General features: G+C 40.6%; 1 protein-coding gene across 1 annotated transcript; it reads right to left on the reverse strand.

Moving 5' to 3' along the window:
• Nucleotides 1-11,844: 11,844 nt before the first annotated feature.
• On the reverse strand, nt 11,845-12,741 carry LOC127648174 (GPI-linked NAD(P)(+)--arginine ADP-ribosyltransferase 1-like). Its single transcript, XM_052132759.1, has 2 exons — nt 12,688-12,741; nt 11,845-12,573 (listed from the first exon to the last, which is right to left on the reverse strand). The coding sequence occupies exons 1-2, from the start codon at nt 12,739-12,741 to the stop codon at nt 11,845-11,847; spliced, it is 783 nt and encodes a 260-aa protein (XP_051988719.1).
• Nucleotides 12,742-23,183: the final 10,442 nt, after the last annotated feature.

The raw sequence follows: 23,183 nt of genomic DNA on the forward strand, positions 1-23,183 counted from the left end.
AGGAGCTGGATATGGCAAATCAGCTTAACTCATATTATTGTCGCTTTGACAGTGGAGATAGTGATGCTATACCAGAGTTTTCAGTATCACCTGATTCTCATCTTTCTGTGGGTTTTCGCATTAATGAAAGGGAGGTTAGTCAGATTTTTAGAAAGTGCAATCCCCGAAAAAGTCCAGGTCCAGATAAGATATGTGGAAATGTTTTAAAACATTGTGCAGTTCAGTTAGCGCCAGTTTTTACAGAAATTTTTAGAGCATCTTATGATTCTGGTATCTACAATAATTCCAGTGGCGAAAGTTCCTAGGCCGTCTGAATTAAATGATTATCGTCCAATAGCACTTACATCACTTATGATGAAAAGCTTTGAACATTTAGTAAAAAAGCACATTGTATCCGTAACACAGCATCTCCTAGATCCTCTGCAATTTGCATATCAAGCTTCTAGAGGGGTTGAGGATGCAATCTTAACTGTATTGCATCTGTTGCATTCACACTTAGAGAAACCAAAAACTCATGCAAACATTTTATTTGTGGATTTCTCATCAGCTTTTAACTGTATTTCTCCCAGTACATTAGCTGCCATTTTGGCAAAAGATTTTTTTATAGATAGTAGGACACTTGCTTGGGTGGTAAACTTTCTAAGTTCTAGAATTCAGCAGGTTAAAATAGGAGGGTCCATTTCAGACAATTTGATTTCCTCAGTCAGAGCTCCCCAAGGATGTGTTTTATCTCCGTTACTATTTATTTTATATACAAATTATTGCGTGAGTTCTTTCAAAAATAGACATATTGTAAAGTATGCAGATGATACTGCTTTAGTGAGTCTTTTATACGATGGGGAGGAAGAACATGGGCCTGTTCTGGACTTTTTTTTAAATTGGTGTGAAAATTTAAATCTTACTTTAAACATTTCAAAAACTAAGGAAATGGTTATTGATTTTAGAGAGAAAGAGCAAAGTGAAACTCATTCTACATTAATTAACGGGGAGCAAGTACAGTTAGTGACAAATTATGAATATCTTGGTGTAATGCTGGACAATAAACTTAAGTGGGATGTATGGTCTGACTGTGTAAGTAAAAAGCTTCAACAGAGAATGTACTTCTTAAAGAAATTACTGTCCTTTAATGTTCAAAATAGAACACTGTTGATGTTTTATGGGGCTTTTATCGAAAGCATTGTGTCTTTTTGTGTGATTTGCTGGTATGGTAATGCCTCTGAAGCTCAGAAGAGATCATTGGGGAAGGTGGTAGTAACAGCAAGTAAATTACTAGGAACAAAGTTAGAGAGTATAGAGAGTATATACAAAGGAAGAGTGTTAAACAAGGCTAACATCATTGTGAATGATAAGAGGCACAATTAATATCCTATACTTTTGAACTACTACCATCAGGTCGACGATACTGCTTACCTAGATGTTTAAAAAATAGGTTTAAATTTTCTTTTATTCCTCAAGCAATTAAGTTTTTAAATTATCCTCCCCCTAGTGGTAGTAGATGAAATAGATGCTAGACTGGATATCTTAATTATGTTTACTATTATATTTTATTTTATGTATTCAAATTGTAAATAATATGTCAAATGTGAATTTGCCAAATGTTGGGTGAGTTGCTGTACGCTGCAAACACAATTTCCCTACGGGGATAAATAAAAATAAATACAAATAAATACAAATTGACAGGTGCCCACAGTGTACTAACACCTGTACTAATGCACACCTCATTCATGAACAGAGAGCTCTCACAATGACTTTATTCTCCTAATTTTATTCTCAAAATATGATGACTTTAATATCATAATGTTACAGCATTATTCTCAAAATATTCTTATTCTTGAAATGATATCATATATGTAAGGAATAATTGACGACAGACCGTCTATGAGTTGCGGTGCGGAGTCAACTATTCAGCTTATACCACGGTTACCACACCTTAAGATATCGTTCATAACCAGGGTTGACATGTTTTCTCATATGTAACCAATACAGTTAACCCCCAGTAGTCCTGAACTACTGCCCACCCTGCCACCACATATTCTCTTACTGAACAACCTTTGGCCCAATAAAGACAAACACCTATTGGCCTGTGTTTGCCCATATGGTTTAGCCATGTGGGCCCCATGTATTTCCCCATTCTAAACCCATATATTTATTACCTATTTGTGTAGCACCTTGGACCCATGTAGTCATCCTATGTGGGATTGACTGTGTTTGCACATGTCTAACCTATTGGTTAAACCAAAATGGGCCCCATTTGTGTTGCTCATTTTGAGCCCATGCACTCATTTCCCATTATTGACCCAACTAGAACCCACATAGGGAGCCCACCTGGGTTCGCCCATGTGGGACCTACTTAGTTGAACCAAGTAGGCCCCAGATAAGATGCCCATTTTGGGACTATGCCCACTCGGTATACATGTAGTCCAAGCATAACCCACGTGGAGCCCACATATACATGTTGGCTGGCCCAAGACATTTTTGGGTTTTCGTCCCTAAAACGCTCTTGTGAGTGGAACTACTTTCTTCCGTCTCATAATCAGCGGCTTGCTTTAATACAGTCAGAGCCTTCGTTGCTAATTTGAAAACGTCACTTTAGAACTAGCAACGGATGCTGCGCTGCTTTACTCGAGGACTCACTGGAGCAACAAGTTAATACGTTATTGCATTGAGTTTGTATTTGTAGGATCGACAAAGAGAAACTCAGAAAATGAGATCGCTTCTGGGATTACATTTTTTGATGCAGCTCTCTCAGAAATAACATAGCTTCAAAATCGGCATATTCCCGTTACAAACCTTAACCACCTTTTTTATCCCTACTGAGATGCAGGAGTGCGCTGACATGACGTGATATGTTTGAGCCTTGAGTGTGTCCTCGAAGGTTTTTTCCCACAGATATCTCAGATAAAATGGAAAATTCTGTATTGACCAAGTGTATCTAGCTTTAATACAGCTAAGCCTTTGTTGCTAGGAACGCTGCTTCTCTCTCTCTCTCTCTCTCTCTCTCTCTCTCTCTCTCTCAAATTCAAATGAGCTTTATTGGCATGACAAATTGTACATTGTATTGCCAAAGCATTTAAATGAGCATGAAAAATAAAAAATTAACAAAGTAGAACAAATTCTTTATTGAACAATTGTGGAAAGACAGAAAAAAAGTATACTTTCATTGGTGTGTGTGTTTGCATATGTGTGTGTACAAGAGTTTGTGTGAGTTCACGTGTCTTTGTGTGTGTGTGTGTGTGTGTGTGTGTGTGTGAGTGTGTATTTATCACATTGTGGGGACCAAATGTCCCCATAAGGATAGTAAAACCCAACAGTTTTTACGTTGTGGGGACATTTTGTCGGTCCCCATGAGGAAAGCAGCTTATAAATCATACTAAATTATGTTTTTTGAAAATGTAGAAAGTTTTCTGTGAGGGTTAGGTTTAGGGGTTGGGTTAGGGGATAGAATATGTAGTTTGTACAGAATAAAAACCATTATGTCTATGGAAAGTCCCCATAAAACATGGAAACCCAACATGTGTGTGTGTATGTGTGTGTGTGTGGTTACTCAAGCCTGCTTAAATGCAGTGCGAAAAGTGCCTGTAAGTGATGTGTTAATTATGTGTGCGAGTGCAGGTAGGATGGACGGTGAAGGTGTGATTGAATGGGGTCAAGGGAATAGGTGGTGGGGTGGTTGGAGAGGAGGAGTTTAGAGACCTCAGTGTCAGTCAAAGGAGAGAATATAGAGAAAAATGGTTGCATACAGGACCAAGGTGTTTGACAGGGTGTGGTGCAGTGAATGTATTGCTGATGGTTGTAACCTTATTTGTAAAAAATGTGGCGAAGATATCTGCTGTCAGTGATGTGTCAGGTGATGGAGGGGGAGGACAGAGAAGTGTGTTGAATGTTCTAAATAAGCTACGAGTGTCTGTGGTGCTGTTGAACTTAGTCTGGTAATAGGAGGTTTTTGCAGCTTTAACATTATCTGAAAAAGTTGCAAGTAGAAGTTGATATTTACCTAGATCTGCTGGATCTCTAGATTTCCGCCATCTCCTCTCAGCTGCTCTGAGCTCAGTCCGATGTTCATGAAGAATGTCAGAGAGCCAGGGGCTGGGTGGTGTAGTAACTGCTGGTCTAGAGGAGAGAGGACAAATGTTGTCTAGACAGGTTGTTAAAGTAGAGTAAAGTGTGTCTGTGGCAAGACTTTCAAGTGTGGAAAAAACATTTTGTGTGGGAAGAGAGGTAGAGTCATCAGTGGAAAGGCGAGAGGGTGAGCGGGAACGGAGGTGTGCAAAAGGAAACCAAAGGTGGAGTCGGTTTTACTATGGATGGGAGAATCATGTTGAATTGAACAAAGTAGTGATCAGAGACATGAAAGGTGTAACAAGAATTTTTGAGGTGGTACAGTTACATGTAAAAATGAGGTCCAGCTGATTGCCCGATCTGTGAGTTGCTGTGGTGTGTAGTCTTTCCAAATCAAATGAGGCCAGAAGAGTATTCAGTTCAATGGCATGGGGCTTGTCTTGGTATATGTTAAAATCACCAAGAACCACAAGTGGCCTGCCATCCTCTTTCAAGGAGGACAACAGGACATCCAACTCCTCAAGAAAGCTTGTCAGCTGACCTGGAGGGCGATAGATGACAACAACATGTATTTTTGTGGGATGCATTGTAGTAACGGCATGGAATTCAAAAGATGTATTGTTACATAGTGAAGCCTGTGGTGAAAAAGTCCAGATATTATGAATGAGCAAACCTGTTCCCCCACTCCTACCAGTATGACGAGGGGTGTGAGAGAAGGAGAAGTTGTGGGAGAGAGATTGATAGAAAACTTTATTGTCATTGTCACATGTACAACGAAATTTTTTTTAAAGTGCTGACCAGCCAGTGCATCATTCCTAATATAATTTTTAAAAAACAGTAAATAAATAGTATCTATAAGAAGAATAAAGCAGCCTGAACAGGCATTCATATACACATACACAGTCATACTTATTGTACCAATCCTGCAATCAGTTCAGATCACTTTAGCAGCGTTAATTACAGTTATTGCAGATGGGTAAAAACTGTTTTTGAGTCTATTAGTTTTTGCCCTGATGGATCTGTACCGTCTGCCTGATGGTAACAGTTTGAACAGGGGGTGGCCTGGGTGAGAGGTGTCATTTAAAATGTTCTGGATTTTTTTAAAGCAGCGGGAACTGTATAGTTCTACCAGTGTGAGGAGAGGGCAGCCAGTGATTTTCTGTGCGGTGATGATGACCCTCTGGAGCGCTTTCCTGTGAGCCACTGTGCAGCTGGTGTACCACACGCACATGCAGTATGTCAGCAAGCTCTCTATGGAGGCTTGATAGAAGGACACCAGCAACCTCTGTGTGATGTTGTTCCTCCTGAGTACTCTCAGGAAATAAAGTCTCTGCTGGGCCTTTTTTATTAGCTCAGAGGTATTCTTGCTCCAGGTTAAACCCTCCTCAATGTGGACTCCCAGGAAGCTGAACTCTGCCACCCGCTCCACACAGTCCCCTTTGATGATAAGTGGTTGAATGATTGTTTTCTTTTTCCTGTAGTCTATAATAAGCTCATTGGTCTTTGCGGTGTTCAGAAGCAGATTGTTATCGCTGCACCACACTGTCAGCCGCTCCACCTCATCCCTGTAGGCAGACTCGTTCCCCCCAGAAATGAGCCCCACCACTGTGGTGTCATCAGCAAATTTCACCATGGTGTTGCCGTGGTGGGTTGGGGTACAGTCATATGTATATAGGGAATAGAGCAAGGGGCTCAGCACACAGCCCTGGGGGGAGCCGGTGCTGAGGCTTAAGGCCGTAGATGTGTGATTACCCACTCTGACCCTCTGTCTACGCCCAGAGAGGAAGCTGTTGATCCATGTGCAGGTGGTGTGTGGCAGCCCCAGGTCCCTCAATTTGGCCACTAGTTTGTGTGGGAGGATGGTATTAAATGCTGAGCTATAATCCACAAAGAGCATCCGCACATAGCTCCCCTGCTGCTCCAGATGGGACAGTGCAGTATGGAGGGCTGTGGTTACGGCGTCCTCTGTGGACCTGTTCGCTCTGTAGGCAAACTGGTTGGGGTCAAGGCCTCGGGGCAGGAGTGCTGTGATGTGCCTCCGGACCAGTTTTTCGAAGCACTTCATCACCACAGGTGTGAGTGCAACTGGCCGATAGTCATTGGGACTGGAAATATGGGGTTTCTTGGGCAGCAGGTGTTGCTGTATCCTCAGGACGTATCCATTTCTCCGTCAGTGCCAGGATGCTGAGGGTGGACTGTGTGGCAAAGGCTGGAATAAATGCAGCTTTGTTAACAGCAGACTAGCAGTTCCAGAGTCCCACTGAGAACGAGAGCAGAGTGGGTGCTGAAGTGCAAAGTGGCCGTAGGTTTTGTGGGTTGCGTTTGGTCTTGCATCTGTATCTTGTGAACGGTCTATAACAGATAACAGAGATGTGCTTGAAGGCATGTGTTATTCGTGAACTAGCCATGTTAGTATGTAGGAATAAAATAATAAAAGAGATAAAACCAAAAATACTTAAGTGCTATTGTGAGTGGCACCTTGTCAGTGTCCTTGCTCGGTGGACTCACACAGGTAGACTCGCTGGTCTTTACCCAAGTAGGTCTTCACACGAACCAACCCTAAATCTAGCAGCGAATACTATGAGACAAGTCAAATCAAATCTAGCAGCGAATACTATGGGACAAGTCAAAACAAATCTAGCAGCGAATACTATGGGACAAGTCAAATAAGCATATCGCCCCCTACTGGACAGGGAGGAGAATTTATAGTAAAAAAAGAACTGAACTATTGAAGATAACCTACACTTATCATATCCCTTCTGAAGACATAGATTAAACCACTGGAGTTCCATGGATTACTTTTATGCTGCATTTATGTGATTTTTGTGTTTTAGATAATTAAAATAGCAACAGATCCAGTGAAACAATGAAGGTAGATTGATTGTTTTTACATTTTACATGTCATTCAAAAATATGCCATTTTACAATGATACGAGTGAAATAAATGTCTAAAAATAACACATTTGTACTTTTATTTTACTTGGAATGTCAATGTTCAGGACAAAGGCAAAAAGGTTACTGTCTCTTTAAGACGCTTTTTTTTTATCTTTACTGTCTCTTTAAGATGGTTTTATCGCATGATACAACATTTAAGACTCTCTGTGCAGTTTGCTTCGTTGAGTTTCATCTTTTAAAGTCCCATTATTTCGTACCGTGTTGTGCTGTTGCATTTGTATTCATTTACTTTAAGCATTCTGTTGTTTTTTGACAAAAAAATATATATAATAATTTTGCTATTATCATTCTGGACTACTAGGGAAGAGGATTTCAGAGATTAATTGATTGAGATTGTGAGACTGCAGTTAGTATTAAACTTGTGATGATCTTGTACTTGAAGTACATTCATCCATTCAGCTATTATCAGTTTATCTGTTCTCGATGGATCTTCCGTGATCCTTCCCGCGCTGTCAAGTGAAACTGGGCAACATCAGTTTCGTCTCACAGGATACTCTCTCATTTGTGATAAAATACAGACTGTGTCCGCTATAAAACGGAACGCATTTATGATCATTTAAATACCGGATGTTACGGACTGCTTGCAATTGTTATGCGAAATATAATGAAAGTTTGTCAATCAACATGCGGAACTAACCGGCCCAAATTTTGACCGGTCCAGCAGTAATTCTCCCGATCTTCCCGATTGCCACTCCGGAACTGAATGACACCTTTATGAATAGTTATTTCTATCAATGTATGTAACATCTGATAATTGTTATGTCGAGAAGAATCTTACAGAATTTCCTGTAAATTAGGATATTTGTATAATCTGACCACACAAATATTTATTGCTCATTGGTTCATCATAACTATTCTTATCACGTGTAAATACATGTTATGATGTTATAACTCATTTACTAGCTCTCTGTCACTTTTGGCCACCCCCTTCCGTTTCCAACCACAACAAGATTATTAAGAAATTAATTTTACTCTGATAACTCCAGAAAAAAGCTCCTGTGTGGGCAACGTGTATGTCTATCAATAGGCTACCTGGAACAAATGTTAATCATTTATACCGAGAAGAAACGTATGTGATATCCAGTAATATAATGTATTTTTGTGATCTGATCATGCAGAAATTAATTTGTTGCTCATTGGTTTATCAGTTATCGCGTTCCTTTGAATTTTGTTAAGATGTGGGGTACAACAGGGCTAAAGCCACACTTTAAAGAAAACTAACCCAAACACTAACCTAACCCTAACATCACTGGAACCCAGATTTGAGCTTTTTTTTAAAGAAAGGAGTTGAAATACATTTGTATGATAATCAATATTATGCCATATGCTGTTGTTTGAGCTTCATTTGCATTGAACCCGGAACATTCCTTTAAGAAAAAGGGGCTTTTTTCTTGTTACAAAGTATATCCAGAGTAATAATGAATCAACATAATCTGTTTAGGAGAAAAATAATACAGAAGGTTGTTTTGATTAAAATAAAAAATCATACTTAAAAAAGGTGGCTTGGGTTTGTCACAGTCTCTCTCCCTCGTGTTTGCTTGATGAATAAAGAAAGCTCATTATGTAATTAGGCATAAGCACATTCTTGTGTGTGTTATTAAACGTAATACTCATGTATTCATGTCAATCCAATTCCTGTATTCATGGGCCCACACTGTTGTACTCGTTGTATCTGTTCATTCATATTATCAATGTACTTGATAATACTCTAGATGAATGCTGTAATATGAGGTCAATCTCTTTATATGATATTGTATGAGAGTTTCTGTAAACTATATGACCTCCAGAGGCATCAGAGTCAGGGATAGAGACTTTACTGTCTAGGTTAAATGCTTTATTCTCTAAACTTTGTGCAATAAAGACACACAGGATATAATATAGTAAACATGTGAACAAATGGGTTATGTCTGCTGTACTGTATTTATTTTATTTATATTGGTTTATATATAATAATAATAACAGTATCAGCAGTTCAGTTTGTCTACATGTGCTGTTTGACTTGTCAGACATTGTGTGTGTGTATGTGTGTGTGTGTGTGTGTGTGTGTGTGTGTGGTTTTGTGTGACAAGCGCTAACAGACTTGCGTGCATCAGATAATCACTCTAGATCAGCATTTTTTCACTGTGAGAATATGAGTTTTAAATTGTTCTCAATAACTTCTGTCTCTTCATGTAATCCCAGACTGACCCGATGTTCTATGGGGGGCTTTGTGTGGGCAATGCCATCTGTTGCAGGGCTCCCTGTTCTTCTATTCTAATCTATTCTATTTGCAAAAGTAATGTTTGTGAGTATAAAATTTATATTTCCTATTGACACACTAAAATAGCATATAAAAATAACCATCTTAAGACAAATTATTTTGGTTGTTGTGCCAGAGAATTTGTGTGAGTGCATCAGGAAGTTTAGTTAATAATCTTGTTTCTTGCTGTTCTTTACACTTTATTTCCAAGCTTCTGCAAATGTAGAATCAGAGGTTTCTATCTGTTGAAATACTGTATTCACCAGGTCTGCCATGTTCTCTGTACAACCCTCATATTGGTCATCAACAGAATTCAGTGGAAAGACAGGTTTAGGTCCTTTAGGGCCTTTAACAGCTCACTGTTTCCTCCTGTAGGTACATGGAGTAATGACACTTGTTTAGGGACGCAGTGCACATTCACAATACACAATTTCCAATAAATGCAATATATTTCTTAACTGACCACACAGATATTTGTTATTAAGTATATTATGTAATTAAGTAAACATGTTGCAAAAACCCTCCTGTCCATTCGTTCACATAAAACACTACATTGACTTTTGTATGACATCTTTTGTTTTAGAAAGGCTGTATGCGAGTGAATCAGTGGTCATAAATATGGTACTCCACACTTAGGGTGATGAGGGACCACCCCCTAATGGGGGTACAAATGTGGAATGACACTGTGAGGAAACAAAAATAATGTGAGGACACATAAAGAAAGATTTGTTTTGTAGTTTATTTACAAATAAGTGCACAATATCAAAAATATATAATTAATTAGGGTCAAAGGAACATTTTTAAGCACACAGATTTAAACAGTAACACACATTTGTGCAATTCCTTGAAACAGTCCCTGTTCAACAGAAGACACAAGAGAATGTCACACGCCTGGCATTTGCAAGGTGTTTGCTACTTATTGCCATTTGCAATACATACAAATCCAAGGACCAGCAGTGGCAATTGTTCTGGCATCGGGGGTCAGCTCAGCTCCTGGAACCGGTGTTCTGACAATCTGTGTTACCTGCTCAGGATGTGCTACCAGAAGTAAAAACAGTGATATGTAAAGTCAAAAAACATGGGAAGCACAATCTGGGAGGCATGGGAGAACCTGTCGATATGTACTACAACAGCATGCAAAGTGTTAAAAAGCACATCACGTCAGACAGATAATATCTATCAAGATGTGCTACCAGCATAACTATCATGTAGTGTGATATGGTGTGAGGCTATACTAAGCCCCAACCCTAACCCATAACCCTAAAACTATGCAAATATAGTGTTGGTAGCTCATCCTGATAGGCGGCATATATTTTTAGGACACTGGCACATCACTAGTGCAGACGCATTCCTAAAAAGTACAAATAGTGGTAAACAATTGTCAGCTAACATTGTCTAAAGAGACACACCGGTACATGCATAAATGATGAGCAATTAATCGGTATGGACGTATAGCACATACAAACATTTACACCTGAGCAGATATTCGTGAGTACAAGTTTAGTTGATGAGGCAGTTAATTTTTGTGACGTGCTCCAGAAAACGTTTACGGAGATAGAGGCAGCAGAAAGTGCATCCTGTTCAGTGGCGGTTCTAGATTGTATGGCGCCCTGGGCGAACTCCAACTTCAGACCCCCCCCATGTCGCCCATACCTAAATCTGCCACTGATCCTATTTGTTTTCTGTATTTTACAAAAGCACAGAGTTTAGTTTTTATTGTGAGTGGACATAAATAAAAGCAGATCCTTTATAGTTTTGAATGCTGTCTTATATGGCTGTCAACTGGGCAGATAAACTAAGTTTGAATTTGTACCTTAAATATTTTCAAAATTCTAATAATATTCTAATTTGAAATTAATCAGATTTATTAAAATTGACATTGTTTGCTTAATCCACAAAATGGATTTTGAGAGTCCTTCTGTCTTCCTCTTATCTGCATGACCATACATGACAGAGAATTTTAAATCGTTGCTGTTGTTATAAGATAAATAAAATCTTTACAAGCACCTCTGTTGACTCCAGAGGGCTGATGTTTATTCTTGAGAAATTCTTTAAATAAAAAATACTAATATTTAACATTCTTAGCAGAGAAATAAGAAATAAACAGTTTTATGAGGTAATTATGATATTTTGTCTATATTACCAGACTGACGTTCTCGTATTTTCTTAATAACAATATTTTGAATTTTATCCTTTCAGTATGTCCCTTCCAACTTTCATACAAAATTACGCCCTTGAATTTGACCACATTTATGTGCTGAAAACCCTCAACTCTAGTGACACCACTGCAATGTTCAGCCAAGGGCAGCGACGTGTTCAATAAACAATAACATTTATTATTATTAATAATTTACAAACAATTCTTCTGCTTAGTAATATATTTTATTGCCAAGCAATGCATTAAACTGGCACATTAATGTAGAATTCAGCTGATGTGAAGTTCAGAATCAAGTTAATCACATGTTATAATTGAATCACATTTAAGAAAAGAAAAAAGCAATGAATAGAGATGCAAAAGCTTGTGAGCAAGAAAGATGGACATCTGGGACTCAATGATGCAGCGGGACAGTTTAGGTCACCTCTTCTCAAACTCATGGTGCCAGTGATGCCACAGCACAGTTCAGGTTACTTGCTGTTCCAGAACTTTTCAGCACATATACAGTGTCACACCAGGAACCATTCTTGATATCAGTGAGATTAAACTTCTCATATGGAGGAATCAACACCTCTTTCTCATAGGGAAAGGCAGAATATTTAGTCAGTTCAGCACCTTCACAAGTTTCAATTTCAAAACAGGACACATTTCCAAATTTCTCTGCTTCTGTTTGATCGAGAGAAGATGATGCAAATGAGCCAAAACGAACATCTTTGTTCAGAACATCATATTTATTTGTAGTACCACGATATGTTTTTTGACATGTCTTCTGTGTTTCATTCAGAATCTGTATCGCTTCTGTCAACAAAAACTGAAGTGAGTACCATGTGTATGTTTTGTTTATGTATTTTGGTTTATCGTTACGAACAGCATTATTCAAAACCTTATGTACAGTGTCATTGAAAGCATTATATACTCTGTTATGAGTGTACATATAAATGGTGATTAAATGGTTCCTGGTCAAGTTATCTTCAGGGCCTGGGACATTTATTTTAACTTCTTTCCAAGCTGCTGCAAATATATAATTCTCAGAGGTTTCTTTCTCTAGAAATACTGTCGACACCAGATTTGACATTTTCTCTCGACAACCATCATATTGGTCATCAACCGAATTCGGTGCCATATCCAATTGAAAGATATTCCCTTTAACAGCAACTTTGTAGTCCTGTAGCAAGAGGAAATAATGATCACTTTATCATCAGTATTCAATTAATATGAATATACTGTACAAGAATACTTCTGTGCAGTCAGTCTGTAATAAGAAAACTCAGAATCTTACTTGTCCGAGGGCAACTTGAGTAATTAATAGAATAAGAGCTGCAACAGTCTGCATCCTGATTCAGTAAAAATGCCTCTGAAGTACAGCCAATGAAGATCAGGTATTATAGAGTAATATACTGCAGATGCTGGAAGAAAACATAACATACAATAGTTTCAGAAATCCAAAATCTAGACTTGAAGACTTGTGTCATTTTCACTTCACAAATTCTGTCAAATATGCAACTAAACGTCTGCGCTATGGTCATGTAAGTGCCTCACAAATTACCTGAGAACTAAAACTGGTAGTTATCAATTCAAATCTCACTGAGAGACAAAAACACTTAACTGACCTTTCCAGGAGTAAAGATGCCTTCAGATGATTTCTGTTGAATGTTTTAGCATTTTTATATCCCTTTTCTATATAGGAAGTGGTCAATGTGAAAATTTCAAGATCGATATTCAAGATATATGTATCTCTCAACCAGTTAGTCGGTTAAATGACACATTCACACCAAGCGTTTGTGCAGAATAATATCCATTTTCTCTACTTTTGAGACATAAGCAATTAGGAAATAACATTTACTACCCAGGAACAAAATAAAAAAAAAAAATGTTACATAGTGTTATACATTCAGCATTAATTTTCATCCCAAATTTGTCCAATCCAGTGACATTTCGCATTTTATAGCTAATGCAATTTTTATGACTGGTTTCAGTGGTAGCGTCGATATATGCAGACTCCAAACACTGAATTATTAAATAACTATCTCATGTATTCATGTCAATCCTATTCCTGTATTCATGGACCCACACTGTTGTACTCATTGTATCTGTTCATTCATATTATCAATGTACTCAATAATACTCTAGATGTATGCTGTAATATGAAGTCATTCTCTTTATATGATATTGTATGAGAGTTTGTGTAAACTATAAGACCTCAAGAGTCAGGGAGAAAGACTTTACTGTCTAGGTTATATGCTTTATTCTCTAAACTTTGTGCAATCAAGACACACAGGATGTCTTGACCATTTTGCTTATCTTGCTGAGCTAAGTAATTTACGATACTTAGCTAACTAAATGTGCAAGGGGGTCTGTTTTAGGACCTTTAGACTTTACTCAATTTACGCACCTCAATAGGTTAGAGCGACCTACTATTTGCTAGAAATATCATCCAGTGTTCGAACTGAGTCAGAGCTCTTATGTTAGAGATGAACAACTCTAATGCATTAATAACATTAATGTGGGGTAAAATGATGTTATCGTGGCAGAAAAGATTTTAGGGTGGCAGAAAACGTCATGGTTACTGTTGTAACCCGAGGGAAGGAACAAGACGTTGTGTCGAATTAAGTGACACAAGGGGTCTTCCTGGGATGCCAAACGTACCTCTGAACCTGAGATAAGGCCAATGTCAAGTTGGCAGACAGAGTTTGCATGCCCCGCCCTGGACACACGGGTATAAAGGGAAGCGGGGCAGAGAATGTCAGTCAGGATTTTGCAATGAGGAGCCGAAAATGAGGTACGGCTGTTTACAGTGGTACATCTACAACAGTAACCATGAGGTTCCCCTTCTGTCACTCACTTGACGTTGTGTCGAATGAAGTGACACAAGGTGTCCCATCTAAAAACGCCACACACTGACCATGTTACGTGAACTGTCGAGACAGGTGCAAGCAGGCTACTGCGTGCTAGAGGCAACTGTGTCGGCTGCACGTAGCCCTCCCCAACACCCTTAAAGTGATGTCACATACAGACCTTAGGTTCCCTGCACCCCTGAGGGAGGGAACAGGTGCTACATGACTAGCATGGGATCAAGCCTGGCAGCCGCGCCTTTTCTCTCACTATGTCTCTCACATAGGACGTGAAGCAGCTGGGACTATCTTAACATGATGAAATGCATTGGGGAAGGCAGTCTTTCCCGGTACTATTCTTTCAGGGGGAAAAGACCCTGGGGAGGCCACATCCTGCCCAGTCTAGGGGGAGGTAACATGTGGCAAATACACCACGAGGGTTGTGAAGCCATATGTGGGAAATGGCGCTGTGGCAGTTCCAGCCTAATGAAGGGGGACCAGGGCAGCAGGAAATACATCACAGGGAGTTGTAAGCCCGTGGAGCCCAACCCCAGTACAGAGCACCTGTGACTCGTAGTGGGTCTGGACGCAAATTTCTCCACTGAATTCGCAGGCCAGAAGGCTAGGAAGAACATCCAGGGAGCGACGCTTAGTGGCTAACCTGGGATAGAAGGCACACTGGATCAACTTGGTGAAGGGAGCTGTGTGCAAGCGGAACACCGGGTTGGTTGTGCCGCATTACCGAGTTCTACCGGCTTGGACCTGACAAAACACAGGACGAGACTGACTCAACCCTGAGATTGTAAAATCTGGCAAAGGTATTGGGTGTTGCCCAGCCCGCTGCTCTGCAGATGTCTGCTAAGGAGGTGCCATGGGCCAGTGCCCACGAGAATGCCACACTTCTCGTAGAGTGTGCTCGAACATGCAAGGGGGTGGGCAAGGCCTGGGTGTGATAAGCTAAGGAAATAGCATCAACGACCCAGTGATCTAACCTCTGTTTGGAAATGGCGTTCCCTTTCCGCCATCTGCCGAAGCAAACAAAGAGCTGCTCAGAACATCTAAAGCTCTGCGTGCAGTCCAAATAGATACACAAAGCACGTACCAGACACAGCAATGAAAGGGCTGGGTCTGCCTCCTCCCAAAGAGATGCTGTAAACCGGAATGAGCTTGCTCTTTTCCCAGTTGACCTGTAGCCATAGATGGCTGAGGTGCCTGAGCGTGAGAGTGAGCCAGGATGAGCCAGTCGTTGAGGTAGTTGAGTATGCGGATGCCCACCTCCCTTAGCGGGGCAAGAGCTGCCTCTGCGATCTTTGAGAAGACACGAGGGGACAGGGACAGGCTGAAGGGGAGGACCTTGTACTGAAACGCATGGCCGTCGAACGCGTACCGTAAGAAGGGTCGGTGTCGAGGCAGAATGGAGACATGGAAGTACGCATCCTTCAGGTCTACCGCCGCAAACCAATTTCGCTGTCGAACGCAGGTAAGAATATGTTTCTGCGTGAGAATTTAGAATTTTGAATTTTGAAGGACCAGTTGAGAACTCGCAGGTCCAAGATTGGTCGCAACCCAATTTTTAATCGGGTACAATGAAGTAAGGGCTGTAGAAACCCTTCTCCATCTTGGCTGGAGGGACGGGCTCTATCGCATCCTTGAGGAGCAGGGTTGTGATCTCTGCTTGTAAGGTGCTGGCTTTCTCGCCGCACACGGAAGTGGAGCAAACACCGCTGAAACGAGGCGGGAGCCAGGCAAACTGAATCGCATAGCCGAGTTGGATGGTCCTGGCTAGCCAGCGTGACGGATTGGGAAGTGAAAGCCATGCATCCAAACTCTGCGCGATGTTCACTAATGGGACGATCGCTTTTGATGTACTGGGGCGGGGCTTCGCGGCAGGGGAGAGCAGGTAATAGTGCATCGGGAGGCAGAAGAGCGTCCCGAGGTTTGGGTGCTGAGAAAAGACTCAAAGCACTTACCTCGCTCCACGCACCCGGCAGGGGGCGGGTTAGAAACTGAAGAAGATGTCCTAGAGAGGCATCTTCAGTACTCGTCAGAGCTGCCGGGGCTGAGCAGTTGCAGGTCCTGAGGCGAGGCTGGATGACACATGGAGTGAGGAAATCGCTCTTTTATTGAGAATGTGGATACCGCAGCCTGAAGGCGGTGCAGCAAATAAAAGTCATGAAAACATGGATTCTCCTCCTGGCCCTCCACCGGGGGATGGAGTGGTCTTGGTACCAGCTCCAGAACGAACATCTGACTGCCTGGGTCGCCCGTCTCAGGAGCTCTTCTGAGCTTTCCTGGTCCTAAAATTGGTCCTGGAGAAGGGGGGGCGTACGCCGCCTGTGAGATGCTTGACGCTGGGGCTGAGAGCTGGTCCCAGGTTGAGGAGGAGCTGCCTGTTATTTGGTCGCATGGGGACGCCCTTGGCGAGCAGGCGGGGCGCGCTGGTTGGGCGGCACCACGGCATGATGTGAGAAAAAGACGGGGGCATTGATAAATCATGACTTGTCAACGTCGTGCATCTTGAACATCTCGTTCAGTCAGAGGTGGCGCTCCTGGACCATGAGGGTGGGCATCACCTGCCCAAGTGCCTGCGCTGTGACCTTCATGGCTCTGTGAGCGAGGTCGGTGGCAGAGCACAGTTCCTGCAGCACGTCGGGGTCGGGATTACCCAGGTACAGATCTTTAAGTGTCTTGGCTTGATGGACCTGCAGGAGAGCCATGGCATGCAGGGCGGAAGCGGCATGTCCAGTGGCGCAGTAGGCTTTGGAGGTTAATGATTACGTCATCCTACAGGCTCTGGAGGGGAGTACTGGGCAGTCCTGCCAGGTGGCGTCGTTCTCAGGACACAGGAGGATCGCAACCTGGGGAACCGTGGACTGCCCCGCCATCCAGGGTAGTGAGAGCGGACGAGAGGAGGGGTGGGTTACGGGCAGTAAATGGTGCCCTCTATGACCGCGTCAGCTCGTCATGCACTTCCGGGAAGAACAGGGGGGTGGGGGGGTCTGGGTTGGGTCGTGGCTGTGAGCAGCACCCAGAGCCGAGGTACCAGTGATCAAGCCGCGAAGGCTGTGGGGAGGACGGAGGGTTCCAGTCCAAGCCAACACTCACGGCAGCCCGGGCAAGCATGTCGGCCATCTGTGCGTCCGCCTCGGACTGGGCGGGCAGCAGTCTAGTCGAGTCTTCCGCGTCAGACGCCTGGACGTTCTCCTATGCAGCTCCGATGACATCATCCAAGTCCAGGGGCTCAAGGGAGAATGCCAGCTGGCTGTGAGGCGAGCCGCACTCATCCCGAGCTCGGACGGAAGCGAGCGAGCGTGTGGGGGGAGGGTGGTTTGTGGCGAAACCGAGCCCGTTGTTATCCCCATATCGCCTTCATCACCAGCCGGATCATCCTCAATCCCGTGGGAAGAAGGAGTGACGTGGGGGGCGACTGAAGTGGCATTCACCTTGAGGAAGGAGAGCCGTGACCGCAACGCTGCCATGGTCATGTTCTCGCAATGTAGAGAGTGTAGGGAGTAGACTGCACAGCGTAAAGAGAGAGAGAACGCCAGCTGGAAACGCGCCATAGATCCAACAGCAATGCTTCTCACTGACAGAGGTGAGTGAAACAGTGGTGAACTTCAGCTTGCTGTTGCACAACCGTTCGGCTCTGAAGAAAAATTCTGACTGGTACTGGCTGCCCTGCTTCCCTTTATACCAGTATGTCCGGGGCAGGGCATGCAAATTCTGTCTGCCAACTTGACATTGTCCTTTTCTCAGGTTCACAGGTACGTTTGGCGTCCAAGGAAGATACCTTGTGTCACTTCATTCGAAACAACGTCGAGTGAGTGACAGAAGGGGAACATTTTGGTAGCCACTAAAACATGAGTCTCTCTACCACATTTGAACTGAATTAATTTTATATATTTATTAAAATCATTAATTCGTATATTTTAACATTTTCATGAGTAGGATATAAATTCCCCTGCAGTGCCCCCTGGAGAAAGTTATTTTTGAATGTGACACTGCACAGCCGGCAGAGATTTGTTTATTTATTTAATTGTTTTATTTCTTGTCATTAAAATATTAAAAAATACTGGATATAATATAGTAAACATGAACAAATGGGTTATGTCTGTTGTACTTCATTTGTACTGTATTTATTTCATTTTTATAGATAATAATAATATCAGCAGTTCAGTTTGTCTATATGTGCTGTTTGACTTCTCAGACATTGTATGTGGGTGTGTGTGGTTTTGTGTGACAAGCGCTAACAGACTTGCGTGCATCCGATAATCACGCTAGATCAGCATTTTTTCACTGTGAGTATATGAGTTTTAAACTGTTATCGTTGTGCTTTGTGATTTGTGTCTGTTTCAGAAAACAAACATATTATGCCTGAAAAGACTGATTGAGTTGAGTTGCGTTTGTGTGAATTGCAACTATATCTGCACCTAATAATAAGCAGATGTGGCTGTGTACACGGGAAGATCGCGTTTAGATATGATGGCTGTGCATAAACAAGCCATGAACTGTTATCATGACAACTACTCAATTGTCTCGATGACATAAAGGCCTGGATGGCTCTGAACTTTTTAAATTTTAATGATAAAAAAACAGAAGTGATGGTTTTTGGAGGCACAACTGGGACCCCGCCTGTAGATTTGGGCTCCTTGGCACCCTATATTAAATCTAACATTACAAATCTAGGAGTTAAAGTGGACCCTGAGCTTAAATTTGACAGTCACATCAAAGCTGTTGTCAAATCAAGCTTCTTTCATTTGAGGCAGCTGGCCAAAATAAAGCCAATTCTGTCAAGACAACATTTTGAAACTGCAATCCACGCCTTTGTAACTACACGGCTGGACTATTGTAATTCCCTATATGTGGGGGTTAGTGGGTCCTCCATCACCCGTCTCCAGATGGTACAAAATGCAGCAGCACGTCTTTTAACAGGCACACGTAAACATGAGCACATTTCCCTATTTTAGCTTCATTACATTGGCTGCCTATTCAATTTAGGATCCATTTTAAAATTCTGTTATTTGCTTTTAAATCTTTAAATGGTCTTGCCCCGCCATACCTCTCTGAGCTTCTACACTCTTATAAACCCGTCCACGCTCTCAGGTCAGATGATCAGCTGCTCCTGATTGTGCCTAAAACTAAGCGTAAGCTCAGAGGGGACCGTGCCTTTGCTGTGTCTGCCCCTAGACTATGGAATGATCTGCCTTTGCATGTAAAGCAGGCCTCTTCTTTATCTGTTTTTAAAACCCTTCTTAAAACCCATCTTTTCTCTGTGGCTTTTAACACCTAGTGAGAGGTCGATTTTATTTACTCGATTTTATTTACTCGATTTTATTTACTTGATTGTATTTGTTACTTTGTTTTTATTGTATGGTTATTAATTGTACATATGTTTATGTATATTTTTCTATATTTTTATGTACAGCACTTTGGTCAACTTTGGTTGTTGTAAAGTGCTTAACAAATAAAGTTGGTATGGTATGGTATGGTATCATTGTATTTTGGTGACAATTAGGCTGTTTGTTACATAACATTTAAATATTATGTGCTTGATAAGACCATTTGAGTAACTGTTTGTTTGACAAATGACAAGAGCTACTAATGTAAACAAACATTTCAGCACGTTTCGGAGGAAGATCGCTTTTGATATATTGACTTTGCGTACAAGAGCTGTACATTTATCATTGTGGTGCTTTGGTGATGAGTTGGATGTATAAAATAAACTTATTCTGTGGTTTAAAAGACTGTACGAGTAACTGTTTCACTGAATATAACTACAGATTCTTGATCAACGCAGCCTGTGTCAGCATGAAAGACGATTTGAATCTGGCAGCTTGTAATGTAATTGGCTGTTGCAGAAACACATATGTGTGATGCTACTCTGCAGGGCCCAGTTATTAACCGTCACATACGTGTGTGATGGTATGTATGAAAGGGTTAATGAGTTGTAAGACAAGAATAAGGTGTTAGGTTCAATAATATAGATTTCTATAATTGTTTTTTATTTAAATTGGTCACCTGACTGAGATGTATAGTGTTTAGTAGAGTTATAAGTAAGAAGTAGCGTATAATTGTAAATAATATGTTTAGATGAATTTTTTTTCTGTTGTCACTATCTTTTTTCAGTATGGCTTGCATATTTAAAGACATTTGAACTCATCACAGACACAACATAATAAAGAGACTATATTTAAATAGTAGAAGGTATTTCTTAACATAGCATCCAGATTGTTCAATTAAGTTTTTTGTTTGTTTGTTTGTATGTTTGTTTGTTTGTTTTTCAAAAGGGAAAGTTGTAGTAGTTTTGTGTATCTGTATGCAAAACAAATGTCATTATTGTTTGAATAAATAAAACAGGCTACTAATACTCAGAAAAATAAATAATAAAAAAATGAATATTTATGATGTGACTCTTTTAATAATAAAAACAACAACAGCATTAGATTTTTAGATTAGATTAGATTCAACTTTATTGTCATTGTGCAAAACACAAGTACAGAGCCAATGAAATGCAGTTAGGAAAATCTAAATAATAATAATAATAATAAAAAATAAAATAATAATAAGTTTAATAGCAGCAGTACAAACACTTAGTCATAACATTGAGGGTGGTGGCCCTTGGCTTTGTATTGTTGACACAATTTGGCGCTTGATGAAAATTAATTGGGGAACCCTGCCATGCACCATACCACCAGTCTGCTATGACGACAGCAATAAATAATTGGTGTATGGACTATTTAGTGTATGTTGGCATTTGTCATGGAATACATTATACAAATGATAATATGTCTCATGATCTTAAGACTGACACCCATTTGCAAAAACTCCAGAATTACTTGACATCCCTCAATATTTTCAAAGTGAGGATTTCTTAAAAAATAATAACATAAATAGTTTTCATTAATCAGTTAACATCATACAAAGTCCAGTAAACAGAAAAAGAGCTACATCTATATTTTGTGTGAACACTTTTGTCTTCAAAACAGCCCCAATTCTCCTACTTCCACCTGGACACAGATTTTCTTGGATTTTGGCAGATAGGATGTTCCAAGCTTCTTGGAGAATATGTCGCAGTTCTTTTATTTATTTAGATTGTCTCAATTACTTCTGTCTCTTCGTGTAATCCCAGACTGACCCGATGTTCTATGGGGGGCTTTGTGTGGGCAAATTAATGCTTGGTAGTTTAACATGTATATTTCATATTGACACACTAATTTATCAGAAATAAATAACCATCTTAAGACAAATCTTTTTGAGAAACATCTTATGTGCAGACTTTTGCACAGTAATGTAGATAAACACCATTATTGGATGTTGTGCCAGAGAATTTGTGAGTGCATCAGTTAGTTTAGTTAATAATCTGGTTTCTTGCCATTCTTTACACTTTATTTCCAAACTTCTGAAATGTAGAATCCTCAGAGGTTTCTGCCTGGATTCACCAGGTCTGCCATGTTCTCTGAACAACCAGGGGGTAGAAACTATCCACAAACCCAAACCTTACCTTAACCATTAGTGTAGTAAAAAGTAATGTTAGAGTGGAAAGTGAAACCTCCAAATCATGCTTGTCATTGATTACTTAAATGTGGTTACTGCTTGGATTTTGAATCCTATTCTTCCACACAGTTGATGCAATGTGCTGCCAATCATGCCAGGTGGAAAAATAAATACATTAAAACCACTGTAGTGCAAACATGTCTGATAAGAATGCTGCATGTCAATGTGTCGGCATACAGTCCTAGGGTATTGAAACTATCGGAAACATAACGCCGACTTCACATATGATCATGTTGCTTAACCCTAAAACTATTGAATTATAGTGTTGGTAGTTCATCCTGATAGGCAACATATATTTTCAGGTCACTCGTGCCGCTACATTCCTAAAAACTACAAATAGCAGTAAACAATTGTCAACTTAAATTTGTCCAAAGAGACCAATGGTCAATGGGACCACCCCCTAATGGGGCTACAAATGTTGAATGACACTGTGAGGAAACAAAAATAATGTGAGGACACTTAAAGATATTCTTTTGTAGTTTATTTACACACTAGCAACCACTTCTCTGTAGTCCAAAGCTGGTGAGAGGGTATTCTTTGAGTTTTGCTCTGGCTGGGCCTGTTTCTACAGTTCCTAAATCTTCCACTCTAGTTCTATCCTCGACTAATTCATCCTCTCTCCTCCCTGAATCATCTGTGATGCAGAAGAACAGATACAGCACATAACTTATTGCAAATCGGCTTCAAACATCTAAATCATCAAGTGCTACATATTTCAATTTGTAGACCATTACCATTGAAGAAAATGTATTGGGAAGAGCTGGTCAGTGGGATTGCCCTTAGATCCAGAGCCGGCCCAAGGCATAAGCTAACTAAGCGGCTGCTTAGGCCGTGGTCACCAGGGGGCCCCCAAGAGCACATGAAATGACAGCTTGATTTTTTTTTTTTTTTTTTTTGTGATTATACTGTCAATGGACAATGGTAATTATACAAAAACGCAATATTAAATGCAATATTATGTTAACGGGCTGCAGGATGCAAGCACATTCAGACAGCAAAACAGCAATGTCACAAAAAAGGACATATCCTCTGGTGCAAAGAAAAGGAAAAAGAAGAAAACAGAGGAAGAGAAAAAACAGCACGATAAAGGTATGTTAAGTAGCTAGGCTAAGTTACGAGCTAACATTAGCTGGCTAGTTAGTTAACATAGCCTATGTAGCATATCTTATTTTTTAGGAAAGTTTGATTAAACATCCATAAATAGCCTTAACATCTTAATATTTTATTAGTACAACATATTACTTAGCTAGTTTTAGATTAAAGTTTTTGTCTTCTGTGTAAAAATTACTTTCCTGGGTATATATTTTTGTAATAAAAATAAGCTTCTGTTCCATAAACTTGGTACTGATAACAACTTAATATTATTTATATGAGTCTACCATTTTGGGGT

Source organism: Xyrauchen texanus, chromosome 8 (genome assembly GCF_025860055.1).
Source record: "Xyrauchen texanus isolate HMW12.3.18 chromosome 8, RBS_HiC_50CHRs, whole genome shotgun sequence".
Classification (NCBI taxonomy): Eukaryota; Metazoa; Chordata; class Actinopteri; order Cypriniformes; family Catostomidae; genus Xyrauchen; species Xyrauchen texanus.

Coding starts and splice junctions, on each gene's coding strand:
- LOC127648174 (XM_052132759.1), bottom strand. CDS start 12,741: ATGCAGACTGTTGCAGCTCTTATTCTATTAATTACTCAAGTTGCCCTC. Junction 12,574..12,687: donor CTCAAGTTGCCCTCGGACAA/GTAAGATTCTGA, acceptor CTCTTGCTACAG/GACTACAAAGTTGCTGTTAA.